General features: G+C 37.4%; 1 protein-coding gene across 2 annotated transcripts in view; it reads right to left on the bottom strand.

Annotated features, from left to right (window-relative positions):
* The window catches only part of Tax1bp1 (Tax1 binding protein 1), a 51,164-nt gene that overhangs the window by 30,229 nt on the left and 4,421 nt on the right, over positions 1–16,514 (bottom strand). For both annotated transcript variants that reach the window (XM_055611794.1, XM_055611793.1), the window contains exons 2-7: positions 15,322–15,490; positions 9,911–10,013; positions 5,739–5,926; positions 1,827–1,985; positions 881–1,029; positions 704–794 (exon numbers count right to left, since the gene is read on the bottom strand). In XM_055611794.1, coding sequence (XP_055467769.1) covers positions 704–794; positions 881–1,029; positions 1,827–1,985; positions 5,739–5,926; positions 9,911–10,013; positions 15,322–15,483 — 852 coding nt within the window. In that variant the 5' untranslated portion in view covers positions 15,484–15,490. The remainder of the gene's footprint in view (positions 1–703; positions 795–880; positions 1,030–1,826; positions 1,986–5,738; positions 5,927–9,910; positions 10,014–15,321; positions 15,491–16,514) is intronic.

Raw genomic sequence — 16,514 nt, 5'->3', positions numbered from 1 at the left:
AGTATTTTAAAAGTCAATATGAAAGACGATCAGGGTCCTGGCAAAGAGGTTAAGGAACTTGTGACCAAGCCTGACAGCCATGCTCACTTCCCAGACCTGATATGGCAGAGAGAACGGAACCCTCAAAGTTGTTCTCTGACCTCCATACATACCATGACTTCTGCATGCCCACACTCACGTACACAAGCATATACATACATGTATACACACATTAAATAAATGTAAAAAATTTAAATACTATCATCTCTGAAGAAATGTATCTTAAAAGGTGAAAATACGTGAATTCTAATAATTATCTTGTTATCATTAAACTCTGTTATTATACAACACCTCTACATATCTAAAACACCAGCAAATTTCCTAAATAGCAGCTTTGAGGGAGTATGCATTATGGTTGTGTTTTCCTCTGTCTCCTTCCCATGTTGGACTGCTCACTCTGGAGTCAACTGCCATTTATGAAATACTCAAGAGACCTTCTAGAGATAGCTAAAGGACCTCCTTCCAAAAGCCATGAGGATCTCCCTATAAGAGCATCATAACAAAAAAAGCACACTCCCCAAACCCCATTGAAGCCCTTAGCAGACTACAGTCTATCATCCTCCTGACTGTAATGAGACAAATGACCAAGAGCTCAGCTGAACTGCTCTCAAAAAACCCATTGGGAGTAAGAAAAGTACAGGAACACGAATAGTAACTTCTTTACCTTATAAAGTTCCTTCTCATCCTTTTCTGTCTTCAGCTGACATTCAAGTTGTTCTCTTTCATGCTGTGCCTTCCTGAGTTTATCCTTCAAACTGCGTTGTGTTAAGATGAAAAACATTAATAAAAGCCATAAGGAACCTTGTTAATAACTGAAGTCATGTCTTTAAAGCAGAGGTACCTGTCTAGCTCAGTTTCCTTTTCAATTGCTTTATGTGTTACTGACACAATGTCTTCTTCAAGTTGTTGAGCTTTAGATGCAGCATCACTGTATCTCTTCATAAACTCTTCATTTTCCATTCTCAAACTCTGTGTTACTTCAAGAAGGCTCTTAAAAACGACAATAAAGCATTTTTCAGTAAAGCAGAATTGTGTAGACTTCAGAAATCCTTCCTTTAAAAAGGCAGACTGAATGTCACCGTGCACACCTTTGATCACAGCGCCCAGGGGCAGAGGTAGAATATCTCTGTGACACTAGTCTACACATTGAGTCCCAGCACCACCAAGACTATGAAGAGACCCTGTCTTAAATAAATTCAAAAATAAGGGTTTTGTTGTTGGTTGGTTGGTTGGTTTGGTTTTAAGACAGTGTAGCCATTACTGTCCCAAAACTCACTCCATAGACCAGGGGCGATCCAACTCAAGAGAACCACCTGTCTCTGCCTCCTGAGTGCTGGGATTAAAGGCAAGCACCACCACTGCCTAGCCTTAAAAAGGGTCTCATTATATCTTTTGTTGTATCTCTTGGGTGCCAGGATTACAGGTATGTACCACTACATCTGGCTTTGAATTCTTACCATTTCAAGATTAACAGGAACTGACATTCTTAGGGCTAGAGAGATGGTTCTGTGGGTAAAAGCACTTGCTGCTCTTGCAGAAGACCTAAGATTTATTCCTAGCATCCAGAGGACTCAACCCCCAATTCTGACCTCCAAGGGCACCAGGCATGCAAATGTTACACAAAGATATACATGAAGCCAAAATAGCCATATACATAAGAAATAAAATGCATATATAAATAATTATATTACGACTCGTATGCACACCTGCACAGACACACGCTACTTTCCTCAAGACCTGATTTTCAGTCATCCCAACTGCTTCCATTTTGGAAAGGTATAACAAACCTTCTGCTCAGCCTGCAGCTGCTCACACAGTCCTTTCTCGTGGTTCAGTTCTCTCTCCATTCTTCCAACTTGTTCTCTCAGTTGTGCTGTTTCTTTTTCAAGAACAGCTATCATCTTTAACAATTCCTCTTTTTCTTTCAGGGTCTTCTCAATTTTCAGCTGTTTAAAAAAAAACTCAAATTGATATTTATCATAAAATATTACAATAATAGTTTCCTACTTTTAAAAAGTGAATTTACAAATTTTTACACTTTACCTAGTGCGTTATCATTCAGCCTATTATCCTTCTGTTAAAAAATTCACAATGTGTGTGCAAGATATAGCCAACTGTACAACAGGCACTAAGTACTTATGCCCAGATAAGCACCAGGGAAACCTGGAATGTTAAAGTAGGGTTGCCTCTTTAACTAAGGGATGTGTACCTGTTTTCTGCCCAGAAGGCCGGGAATGGATGTAGTTAATAGCCTGGTGACCTCTGTGCTTTCTGCAGGGCCTGACCACATTTGAATCCCCCAGACTATTACATTCACCCCAGACTCCTCCTCCCAAGACCTTTATCTTGAGCACTGTTTCTCAATCAACAGCCCCCATCCTTAGGGGAGATGTCACGTGTACTTTTTAGCCACGAGGCTATCTCTATGACTACACCAGCTCATCCCATGGTCCTTAAGCTATAGAATCCATCTTTACAGAAGAGGTCACGTGTATTTTGCAAAAAGGGTTTCAATGTAGCCACACCTTAGGCTTTAGTGTGAATACAGAATTGAGATCACTGTTACTAGGAAATTTCTTTCCAAAATTGTACCGTCTTTAAATACGCTTAAAATAAACTGCTCAAAGTCAGACTCAGAACACCAACTACTGAGTCCGGCTGAACCGGATTTCCTTCTTGCCTCACACGGATTGTTACTCTGCTGCCCCTGGTGTTTGCAGAGACCTCACACAATTGTTTTAATCGTAAAATACAAATTTAAAGACTACAATAATATACTAACTGCATCTGGTTCTTATGGGAATTCTGATAATTATTCAGTTCAGGAAAATAGAAATTCCAGCAGGAAAACACAAAACCAAACCTAAATCAAGGACCAAACATGGTCATACATAAAATTTTTAGTATTTATAGGAAGAAGTCTTTGCTTCTAACCAGAGAAAAATAAAGACTCACGGAATAATTCATAAATAAGGTATTTGACTAATAAGTGTGTTGAATCTTTTAAGAACAAATATAACTAATATACCTCATATTAAGCTTTCCAGGGTCACAGAACCACAGATAAGTGACTAAAACCTAAAATAACTTATGAAAGCTCACCTGCTAAAATCTTTTAGAATACTCTATTTGTACCAACATACCATGTCAAAATGCATAAAATAAATGCTTTCAAAATGGAAAAGCCAATGAGGAAGGATGCTAAGGAGAACTGGAGGAAAAATAGTGGTGGGTGTAGATTAGCAAAATTATTACATAAATATATGAAACTTTCAAAGAATAAGTAAAAAGGTAAAAGTTTATACCTATTAAAAATTAACTATAATAAATGATATCCAATAAGCCAATGGAAAATGAAGATCAAGCAAGCACATCAATCCTCAACCCTACAGGTTAATACAGTATTAACTTATTATTAAATCCAGCTCAAAACTTTCTAGCAGATTAGAACTAATGCTCAATTTTCAACTAATATAATAGAAAAAATATCAAATAAAATTTTTTCAGCAATTAATTTACAACACTTCAGGAAGGATTTACTAAAGCTTAGCAGACAAGTTTTAAAGAATTTAAATGTAATTAAAACTTACATAAATCTAAGTCTGAAGATAAAATTCAACAAACAGTATTTGCCTAGCATTTGTCAAGGTCCTAACTTTAACCCCAACACAGTTTGGTTTTTTGTTTTTCCTTTTAAATATACAAATTGTCACTGACCAAACCACCATGAATGTGCCAGATCTCTTCTGATCCTGAAAGCTAAGCAGGGTCGGGTCTGGTTAGTACTTGGGTGGGAAATAAAAAATCTATTTACTGCTCCCAAATTTCTATTTTGAAATCTTTTAAGAACAAATATACTCAATTCACTAATCATCAATGTGCTGTCAAATTCATTTCCCATTTTATTCTTTTGGGGGTGGGGAACAAAACAGGGTCCTGTATCATAGCCCATGCAGGCCTGAAATTCTGCCTCCTGCTTTTGCTTCCCAAATGCAGGGATTACAGATGTGTACCACCACATCTGGCTTATATTATATTTATCAGTTTATTTTGCTTTATTTTGCTAAACCATTCAAAATAAAATTATGGACACTAACCCTAAGTGCCTCAGAGCAAGCACAGTAAGTAAGTAAGTAAGTAAGTAAGTAAGTAAGTAAGTGCAGCCTCCTTTTAAACCACTCTTGTGATCTTAACTAAGAGTCAGAATAATTGTTATCATTCAACAGATAGCCTTTGGTCAAACATCCCTTATTATCCCTAAAATGCCTTTTTATTTTTTTATTCTATTATCTACTCCAGGCTCACAGGTTCTTAGACTATTTCTCATTAATCGCTTTTACTGTGATTAAAGACATCAATGAATGTAGAATTCTAAGAGAACTTGTCAGAAAACAAAACCATTTTTATCTCAAAAAATTTCCCAAGAGACAGCAATTAAGTTTTTCTTTATAGTACACATTTGTAGAGACAAGAAAAAGTGCAAGTAACCTGGGCTGTGTCCCAATTAGACAAAAGTCTCCAGAGATGTGGGTAGCAAAATGTCAATCATGTGCAGGACACTTAAGATAAGGGTGGTCTGACAAGTACTCAAAAAACACACGTCAATGCTTACTCCATTCCCAGGAGCAGGGCTTATTTCAGTATCTCTGAGTAACATTCAAATACCAGGCTAAAAACCCTGATCAGAGGCAGTTGTCACTACAAAATGTTTCAGCCACCCTATAAAAGCTACATTTCTTATTTAAGATAAGAAAGGAATTTCTGGGAAAAGAAAGAAAATTCATGTTCTTTCTCACTCCTGCATAGACTGTCTTAGGACAGCCTGGCAGCAGAAGACATGGCAACCTCACATTCTTTCCTTTCCTAGTCTCAGTTCTGAAAGGTAGACAAAGAAAAATCAAAAACATAAAACATCTGCTTTTAAAGCTCCACGAGTCTATAAAGAAAAAACAATCACTTCCAATATTTGAAACAAAGATGTAAATAACAAAAAAATTAAAGTGAACCAATCCAAATGCTACTTTTATAATAACTAAGTACAATTTAATCACATCATTTCAAACAGTAATCTAGCTTTCAGATATAAACTAGAAAATGTGATCTTAAAACAAGTTTTTCTCATTTCATAATTACTAAAAAACTAAAACATATGCCATCATCAGACCAATGAACCCACAATCCTCAGTTTCAAAAACTGAATTATATTTGGATGCACTGCTTCATTGCACTTTCCCAGCCAGCTTTACCCTAAATCTGCACAATTCATCAATCAAATGAATTTGGTCACCTGAAAAAAGAAAAGCTCGGGGTGAGGAACAGAAGACTAGCCCAGATCTGAGTGCTTCCACTGGAGGTAACTGTGCATAGGACACTTTTAGGCCCTGAATCAAGCATCTTCCTGGCACTCATGTGACAATGCCTACCACAAGAGAACCACTAAATAACTAAGATCAAAGACTAGTCTCACCAGCTAATCTAGGCCAAGTGGCAAACTACAGGTTCAATGAGAAATCCTCTCTGAAAAAGTAAGATTGAAAGTGACTGAGGAAGCAATCAACATTGATTTCCGGCCTTTACAGATACATTCACTTGTAATTTTAGTTTTAAAACATTTTGTTCTGGTAGCTGCTCTTGGCATAACCCAAAAATTCTCACAATGCCAGTCAAGGCGATCTCTACGCCTCACTGTAGATGCTCACCTCAAGAAGGCCAGTTTTTGTGGTCACCACCAACATATCAGAATTTCCTTCATCTTCCATAGTGAGCAGTTCTTCAACCGGAGAAGCAGCTCGAAACTGGAAAGGAGTACTTGCTCCACGAATTTCACCCTTATGAGTGACGTAACAGAACTGATAAAATTCTCCGTCATCGTTTGGAAGGTAATATCCTACAAGTGGGTAATAAAAGTGATTAAAGTTGCTATTATAAAATGCTAATTTATTTAACAATACTTTTCACCTTCCATATATTATTCTGAACACATCTAGAATAAGTCTTTCCTACTGTTCACAAATTTATCAGTCCACGCTATACTCTCTTCTCAAACATACCCCAAAGTTTTACCTCTTATACATAAATGTACACAACCATTCCCCCTTATTTTTTTTTAATTAATTTTTTTATTTACATGTAGTGGTTTTGTTTCTATGTCTATGTACCACCTGAATTTGTGATGCCTGCAGAGGTCATTAGGAGGAATTACATCAACCGAGGCTGGAGTTACATGGTGGTTACGAGTTGCCACAAGAATACTGGATGAACCCTGGGTCCTCTGTGAGAGCAGCAAGTGTTCTTAACCACTAAGCCATCTCTCCAGTCTCTCCCCCGGCAGCTTAAATATGGCAAAATCAACTCATGGAGAAATAAGTTCGTACTCCACAATGAGAAAGAGGATGGATGGGAAGACCCAATAAAAATGTAAGGACAGGGATAGGGACTGGGAAATACCAAATTAAAGAAATGCCTCCTCCAATTTGACATTCACTTCATGTAAAAAAAGAAATAGTAACTACAGGAATATGTTACATATGTGAACTGTGTAAAAGCAAAAAAAAAAAAAAAAAAAAAAAAAAAAAAGATGAAGCCCATTGATGCAGCACAAGAAAAATTAGTAAGATTTTGGAACTACTGAGCTCTATTTAGCATATGAATGAAGCTATCTAAGTTCCTTAGACTCTACAGATAATATATTTATAACATTAGCTACAATATGAAAAATACTATGTTCAAAATTTGGTTTCATTTTCAATGTCACCCTCCCTTTTTAATTTTGCTGGATTGTCCTAGTTTAAGTTAATCCTCAAATATCCACACAGAATTTTTTTTTTTTACTTAAAAACCTTCAATTCTCTGCTCTATATTACAACTCACAATGCACATGCCTTTAACGGTAGAGAGGCAATGGTACTGGAAATTGAACTCAGGGCTTCACTCGAGCTAAGCAAGTGATTTACCACAGAGCTTTATATCTGAGCCCTTCAAAAAGAAGTTAATGTTGAGACAGTCTTATACTTTAATCCCTCTGCACTGGCCTACCACATAGCTAGAAAATACATGCATGTGCCACCATGCTCAGTTTTATAGGCTTTGTACCTTAGACCTCCAAAACACTGAGGACAGGTACAGACCTACAACACCCGGAGGTGGGGGGAATGCATATGTAAGTGAATATAGTACGTATATGATTGAATCCTAGAATCAAAGAAACTTATGAAAAGAAAAAACATAAGCCAGGCATGACTTTGATCCCAGCACTGGGGAGGCAGAAGCAGTCAGATCTCAGTGAGTTCAAGACCAGTCTGGTTTTACAAAGTAAGCACAGGACAGCCAGAGCCATTAAACAGAGAAACCCTGTCTCAGAAAAAAAAAAAAAAAAAAAAAAGAAGAAGAAGAAGAAGAAGAGAGAATGAGAGAGAAGAAAGGAGGATCTGAGTATATACAAAAATAAGTACCCCAGAATCTAAAACCTATACCTACTAATTTTTCATGTCCTAAATTTTTAGATTCATTATTATAATACCTACTTCATTCACCTGATTTGAACCTTTTAAAAAATAGGGTGGCTTTTCTCCTTAGAGACAGACAGAACGACAAGACAAACCAGAAACTATTTGTGGTACTGTTCGTAAAGGTACTATCCACCAAGCCTGACAACCAAACCTGGTAACCTGAAATCAATACCCAATACCCACCTATTAGGAGCAAATCAATTCTGTAAGTTATTCTCCAACCTCCACATGTCACCCCCCAAACACACACACACACACACACACACACACACACACACACACACACTCTTAAATGATTAAAAAAAATCTTTAAAAAACTCTACAATATAGACATTAAGGGTATGATGATTTAAAAAAATTATCTAAAATAATATGGCTTATAACTATTTCAACTAAATGTAATCATTCAGTGCTACAATTTAAGAGCATTTGTCTAGAAAATAAAACAATAAAAAAAATCAGCCAATCTGTAATGTAACATCAGTGATTAGTAACACAGACATAAATAAAATTCAAACTAAAAACACTACTGAATTTGTCAAATTTCTCTACTGCTTCTGTGCTTAACACCCAGGAAAGTGTCTTCAGATATAGACAAACTGGATGATTTTGCATTCTTGCTAAGTCACTAATAAATGCATTAGTCACTAAAATAAATGCAGTAAGTTGACTTATTAAAAAAAAAAAACTTTCATAATAAAGACAAACAAAAATAAATCCACACCTTTTAAGAAAAAAACTGTAATGTTATAAACTCCAACACATGCTTAGATTTGATCAGCTAAAAATTTAAAAAACACAATGCAGACATTAACTTATGTTTCTGGCTGATGGCAGGTGCAGAGCATTGAACCCAGAACTTTGTGCACGCTAAACACACCACCAGTAGCTTACACTCCCAAAGCCTTGCCTATTTATACGACAAACATGATCCTTTGTGGAGAAAAAAAAAAAAAAAAACTACTTATGTATGTATGTTTTGAGTTGGTTCTCTTCTTCCACTTGCTTTTTAGAGACAAGTCTCAAGCTTCTGACAAATTCTCCTGTATCCACATCCCATCAAACTTGAAAAGTTTTGGGATGCATGCACCTGCAGTGGCATTTTTATCTGGGTTCCAGCTTAGGCAAGCATGGTGGTACATTCCTATAAATCCCAGCAGCACTCAGGAGGCTGAGCAGGGTTACAAATCCATGGCTAGTCCTGGCTACAGCAAGATCCTGATATTCATATCCATTCCTATTCTCTCTCTCTCCCCTTGTTTGCATATATGTGTATACATATGTGTCTATAGTGTCTAGGAACATGGCGTCCATAGGCTCATGTATTTGCATGCTCAGTCTTCAGCTGGTGGAGCCATTTGGGAAGGATTGGGAGATGTGGCCTTACTGAAGGAGGTGTGCCACTGGGGGCATGCTTTAAAGTCTAAAAGGTCCAGTTAGCTCTCTCTGCCTTATCGGTGTCTCTACAAGCTACTACTGCACTGTCATGCCTGCCTGTCTGTTGCCACACTACCCACCATGATGGCCATGGTATTTCTCTGTGACACTGTAAATCCCAATAAAATCTTTCTTCTTGAAGTTGTTTTGGTTACAATGTCATATTACAACAACAGAAAAGACACTATCCTTTTATTCTATACACATAGTACATATTCACTATCTACACTTACCCTAGAGTACAATAATAACACAATAAAACTTTTTACTCTTATCTAGAGATAAACATTGGCCTAAGAACCCATGATGAAAATCTCTTGGTAGCTGTTTCCTAGTGCATAAAATAAAATCATAGTCCTTCTCCTAAAGTACTGCTAGTAAACACAACAGTGGACTTGCTAAAACCATGGATAGTTTTCTATGAACAGTTAATTCCAAAGGAACCAGAAAGAGGAAGGTAACATCCCTGAAACAAGGGCACCCTAAGTTTATGTCCTTCTCAAGTGGCAAACCAAAAACCAGCATAAATGAAAGAGTCTTTTGAAAATACAAATGGATGAGTATAACTTCAACTTCATCTCTGGTCAATATTTTTTTCCTAGACATCAATCAATCCTCAATTTTTGTGTGTGGATATGTACTTCTGTCCCCTTGTCTCCCTTCCCTTCTTAATGCTTACACTTAAATCTGTATCAAAACTTTTTCTTAAGAAACTCCAAGTTTAAAAAAAAAAATAAAAAAAGAAACTCCAAGTTTCCTTCTTAAAAAGAAAAGTGTTCTGAGTAGCTATGAAAATATCATGTGCCCAACATTTGGTATTGACATTCATCTGACTTTTACTCAAGACTCATTTATATATGCTTGAAACAGATAACTACAACAGAGGCTGCTAAGCTTGACCAAGCCCTTCAGTTTTCAGTTATTACCTTGAAATGCCAGTACACAGTTGACTGTTGATCCTTCCACATAATGTTCAGGCATAGGAGACCACAAAAATGTGTAGTAATCCCGAGAAGTACTCCATCCAACCTAAAGGAGTAAAGTTTTAGAAGAAATGTAAGTAAATACCTTAATATTAGCGAAATATAACATTTTTATTACATCCTAAAGTTAAAATAGGCATTTCATATTTACAAATCTTGAGTTGTTATCAGGTATGTCATTATGGTTAAGATGTGGCCTAAAACTGCAGCACTTTAAATAAACTGAATGAAGCTTCAACTATATATCCAAATGCAAAGTGCTACCTTACCTAATTTCTCCAAGACAATCTATAAACACACATGATCATATACAAAGTTTTCTGTTTTATTTAAAACAACTGTGTCACTACACACTGTATATCTGTGTGCACACAGGTGCATGATTATTCAGAGATGGCAGAGGTCAAGGCTGAGTGTCTTTCTCAATGTGTTCCACCTGGTTTTATGAGACAGGGTCTCTCAATGATCCTTCAGTGAAGGTCACTGAATTGGCTGGACTGCTGGTCAGCAAACCCTAGAGATCCTTCTGTCTCTGCCTGTCTCTGTCAGGATGACAAACATGTAGACTCAGCTTTATAACATGGGTGCTAGGGATCCGAATTCAGGTCCTTATGGCAATTTACTGATTAAGCCACCTTCCCAACTTCCACATTGTGTATTTTTAATAACTTATTGTTTTATACCTCATATTTAGGGTCTAGTTGTTTGTTTGTTTGTTTGTTTTGGGGGGAAGGGGTGGTTTGTCTTGCCTTGTTTTATATAGGCACTCTCCTGTAATTTAAATCGCTAATCTCTTATCTCCGGCAAGTTCTGTCTTAAAGTCATTTGTGTATCTTCAGTGGGGGGAAATACACCTTCTAAGAGATTTACATTCTAAGAGATTACTTACACCTTACCCACTAACATATTTTCAGCTGGTGGTATGCAAGGGAAGATGCATACTGAATACTCACGTGAGAAATGCCCATACATAACACAGTAATACACACAAGATACAATAATGAAAATATGTATATGTAAAATTTTCAACTTACAGATTCCAAACTACTTTTCTAACCAGATTAGACTTTGTTAAATACTGAATACTAGAGGTAAATTTAAAGCAAGTACACTGCTAGCAACATTACAATAAAAGTATATGTCCATCACAGCCTTAGATTATATGTTCTGACTTTTCTGATTCTTTTGTGTGAGTGTACATTCACTTTTGCACACACACAGACATCTTTCGGGTGTCAGCACTCTTCCTTCCAGGGACTGAACTCTGGCTGCCTGCCTTTGTGTTACTTTCTGAGCTATCTTCACCAGCCCCATGTCCTACAACTTTGACTAACCTCAGCTTACAGACAAAACAATATTGAAGCTGTCCATATGCCATTAGTGAGAGCAAGCAGAATTTGAGCTAAAAGTGCAACGCTCATAACCACTGTCGTTCTCCTCACTCCTTTTCTGGCAGAACAGAAGACACTTCACACTGTCTGAAATTCCAGCTCTTTCCTTCTCACACTGGCACCGTGAGTATTTAGTTCCCAAAAGAAGTATAGTTGATAAAAGACAGAAAAAAAGAAAAGAAAAAAAAAAAAGGCTCCTCTGTTGTCTACACTGAGAAAAGTACAAAATGTATGAAAAAGAAGCTTTTACCAAGTAAGTGAAAGTGAAAGTAAGATCAAGAAGCTAGGAGACTGAACAGCCTACACTCTGCCCCAGCAGCCATGGATTTAACAGTACATAATCCAGAAAATTCCTTGAGAGAATTCCAAAAGCCCATTACAAAAGCAAGTACTCCAGGCGAGCTAAAATTCAAAAAGAGCTCCACTGAAAAACAAAAGAGGAATTGTTTTTTAACACCACAACAGTCCTTTCTCAACAGGCTCAGGAAACAGATTCCAACTGCAGCTTCACTCTTGGGGGATTCAATCAAGGCAGAGAAGGGCATGTATCTAACATACAAGCTTTCTGATATACAGAGCAGGTTTCTGCCTCACCTAAAACTTGGCACCAACAAAACCAGGTGCTTTGGGTGCCTAGGCACTGCGGAAAAAGGCCTGACTATTCAACAGCGAGTTTCAACAGAGAACATGCAGTACCATAGACAGACACAAGAGGGAGAAAGAATACAAACTCCTGACTGGGAAAGGGAACCCCAAGAACCTTTGGGCAGGGTATATGCTGAAAGTCTTTCCTATTCAGATCAAGTCTGAAGTGGCTCAAAGAGGAAACTACTTTATGGAATTCACAAAATGAGAAAGTTCTTCTGAAGAATGGAGGATCTAAAGAAGAAAATAAATCTTAAGAAACGTCATTAAATTAAAAGAAAATAACCTCAAGAAGCAGAGACCAGTGAATTATCTTACCAAGAATCCAAAATGATCATTTTAATAAAGTTCAATGTACTCAGATAATCAACTATACAAAACAATGAAGCAGAACAACAACAAAACAGAGTCACAGGACTCTGGAGACAAAGAATACAATGACTGAATCGAAAATTTCACAAGGTTCCACAACTGCGTAAATAGCAGGAGAAAGACTGCAAACTCAGCCAGACATCAACTACACAGCAAGTCTGAGGCCTTCTGATTTAATCACTGGGAACTACATGGTAGAAACATAGAACTGAATCCTGAAAACTGTCCTCTTGACCTAGACAGAGTCTCTCTCTCTCACACACACACACAGCACACATGTACACATAATATTAATTAACTAAATGTAATTTTAAATGTTAATACCATAACTGGGTCAGGGGACTATAAAAGGGTACGGGGGCAAGGGGGTGAGCATAAGGGAACCTATCAATAAAAACAGCATTAACAGAGTAGTGGTACACAACTTTAATCCCATTACTCACGAGGAGGAAGAGGAGGGGAAAAAAAAAAAACAAGAAAAATATATTCATTGAAAAGTTCTAGAAATAATCAGAGCCTTAGAGCATATATTTACAACTAGTAGCTGAAATTTACTGGGTATGAAAAAGGAAATGAACAAAGTAAAGAAACTCAAAATAGCTAAACATGATGGTCTATGCCTATGCCTAGAGTCCCAGAATTTGGGAGAGTGGGGTAGCCTGGTATACAATGAGCTTGAGGGAAGCCTGGACTACATAGTAAAATCCTGTCTCTACAAACAAAACAAAACAACCTTAAGCACCCTAACTCGGATAAGCCCAAAGAGACACCAAGACAATCATCAAGCTGCCAAAGGTCTAAGGAGTAAGGGGAAACTAACCTGTCAGACAAAGGACCTCCTGTAAAAATAGCTGCAGCTTTGTCAGTCAAAACACTAGAATCCATGGGGGCTACAGCCAGGATACAAAGTGAATCAAGTGTAATTAACTTTTAAAAGTATTAGAATCCAGAGGAAACCTCCATCACACCATAATGGGTGGCTTAAATCACTTCTTCCAACAAAAGGTTATGAGACATAACAAAAGCATGAAACAAAGACTCAAGCAGTTTGAGAGCTTTTTTCCACAGCAGTTAACTTGGTTACCTCTGAAGAACAGGTTTATTTGTGAAAACAGCACAAGATTCCTCAAATTGGCAGAGGCCTTCACTGTGGGGTCTTCATAGAAGCCTAAATTCTGGGAGCCTTTGGAAGCTGAGCTCCCAAACTGTAACTCTGAGCCTTGGCATTTTGTGGACAGGGCCTGTGGGCAGGGTTTGCATGCTCAAGCAAGCACCCCAAATTTGGGACAAGAGCTAGCTAACAGAACTTTCAACTGACACTCTTTGGCTTAACTTCTTTCAGTTTTACAAAAGCCTTCACAAATTCAAGACAAGCCTGGGCTTGGGCTACACAGTGAGGTCTGGGTCAGAGTTCTAAGTCAGCCTACACTAGCAGTAAGGCTCTCAAAACAAAACAAACAAACAAAAAAACAAAGATGTTAGCTACAACATAAATATTCTACTTTTAACCCCTTTTGCTGATGCAAGTAAGGGTGATGACCTGCTTTCTTCAGGCACAGATGATTATATCCGTATAAAAATTCAACAAAGAAAACAGCAGAAAGACTCTTACTACCATCTAAGGAATCACTGATGATTACAACAAAAAGAAACTAGTGAAGGCCTTTAGGAAGTTTGCCTGCAATGGTACTATAATTGAGCATCCAGAACATGGAGAAGTAATTCAGCTACAGGATGACCAGTGCAAGAACGAACATAAGCCAGTTCCTGATAGAGACTGGACTGCTAAGGACGACCAGATGAAGGCTCGTGGGTTTTCAGTGCTTGTGGCTCTCTGAAGTCTTGCAGTAAGTGGACTTTCCCTTCAGTCTCCTACCTGATGTTTAAAAACATCAAGTTTGTGTAATATAACCACTCAGGGTCCACTTTTAACCTGGACTAGTATAGTTCTTTCATGCAATAAACAGAAAAGAGCTAAAAATTTTTTTCAAACCTTTTGAAATTTTAAAACTATGTTTGCCTAGCTATGAACTACATGATCAAATGACAATGTTTGTTCTGTACTATATTCTGAATAGCCAGAAAAATGTAGAAAATCTCCTGCATGATAAATACCAAAGTTGTAACCATTAAATCATAATTTTCAAGTTGATATTACGAAAAAATGATTGGTGACTACATGAACCAGCCAACAAAGAATTTACTGTTCTCTCAACCAAAATAGAATAGTCACCTAAAAGCAGTACAAATACAAGATGAGCAATATTTAAGTTATATAACAAAAGAAGCAATACATGGCTACAGATGACTAATAAATCACAAATTACTAGGAGAGAGTATACAATTTGAAAATCTAAAAAAAATCAGTTATTTTTTTTCCCCTCAGGGTAAAATGGGAGAAACTTTGGAATATTTTTTAAAAAGGATTCTGAGCTGCAAATGCAGCTCACTTGTACAGCATGAAGCCTTAGGTTCAGTCCCTAGAACAGACAACACAGGTGCATGCACATACACAAAACGATCCTAAAAAGTTTTTACAAATACCTTATCCAAGTTGGACCTTTGGATCACAGAGAAGAACTGTGAGATTAAGTTCCCAGTGTTTAAGTGACTGCATGGTGCTATATTATCACATAGTGATATTTACAACACTGAACCTTAATGCAGCGTTTGTTAAGACATGGCTAGTATGAGCTTAAGGCACCTGAGATGGCCCCTCGAGTAAAGGTGCCTACCCCCAAGCTTGATGACTGGAGTTCAATCCCTGAAACCCATATGACAGAAGGATACAACTAAACCAACTCCTTCAAGTTGTCCTGACTAGACACAAACTGTGGAATGTGATCACGCACACACAAGCATGAATACCACAAAATAAACAAATATAATTTCTAAGAAGATAAAATGAATCTACATGGAAGAAATACTCACAGAAGGTTTTCTTACCTTGAATATACCAACCCAATCTTTGGAATGTGGATGGATATATGGAGTTAAGGTGTAGTGACACTCCAAGTGTGCATTAGGGAGGTAACTTTTAGCCACATTTTGAAAGATGACATGGGCAAAGTTGGAAGTCTGTAATGGAACTTCTTGAAAGGATGTCATTGTGAATCTGAAATGAGTAATTCACATAGGTTAAGCACTGTCAACTATAAACTTGCACTTTCAAAACCCATATAACCTTTGGGGATGGGGATACAACTCAGAGAGTCAAGTACTTGGCTCTCATATATGAAGCCCACACACAAACCTAACTTTTTCGATTCTAATTTTCAATATGTATATGCCTTGAACATGAGATATGTTCCTTTAAAATATGACCAAATACAAAAATATAAACTGAGGAACTAAAGCTAGTATGAATCAGGAAGCTACAAGTGAGTTTAAAAGGTAAAAGATAGTAAAATCTGTCTTGAAACAAAATTCAACTCAATGCAATGCAGCTCTCCTTGGAAAACCAAGCCATCTTTCCTGACAATAATCAAAGAAACCAATAGTAGGCTCTGCCAATATAAACCTGATGGCCTCTCTCTAATAATAGGTACTATTAAAAAAAAAAAAGGAAAATGAAATCACTTCTGGGAAAATATACCAACTCAATGTATTATTTAAACTTCTACAAGTATTTATAAATGTTAATGTTTGTTTTAAATGACCATATTGATATAAAACTTCATTTTAAATAAGTTTTTAATAAACACACACACATATTCATGATGTTCACATCAAAAAAGTAAGAATCTGTGGTCAAGGCAGGCATGGTGGCCCACAACTGTAACCCTGGCACTGGGAAGCAGAATCAAGAGTTCAAGGTCATCACTCAGCTACACAGAGATCTTAAGGCCAGCCTCGCCTGATACCCCCTTCCCTGACCCCCAAAAAACAAGGGACTAGAGGGATGCCTTGGTGGGTAAACTATCTGTTTTGTAGGCATTAGGACCTGAGTCTGGACCCCAGGCATATACCTGCAGGCCCCAGAGCTTTGGGCACAAAGAAAAGCAGATTCCAGGGACTCACTGAACCAGCAAAATCCAGGCTCGATGAGAGACTATCTTCAAAACAAATAAATATGATAGACAGCCACAGAGGAAAACACTTAACGTCAAACTCTGGCTTCCACACAAACACAAAGATCT

The sequence above is a fragment of the Psammomys obesus genome, unplaced genomic scaffold, assembly GCF_907164565.1.
Source record: "Psammomys obesus unplaced genomic scaffold, mPsaObe1.curated_primary_1811, whole genome shotgun sequence".
NCBI classification, from domain to species: Eukaryota; Metazoa; Chordata; class Mammalia; order Rodentia; family Muridae; genus Psammomys; species Psammomys obesus.
Note: the sequence above shows the minus strand (reverse complement) of the source record. Positions and strands in the feature narration are given on the sequence as shown.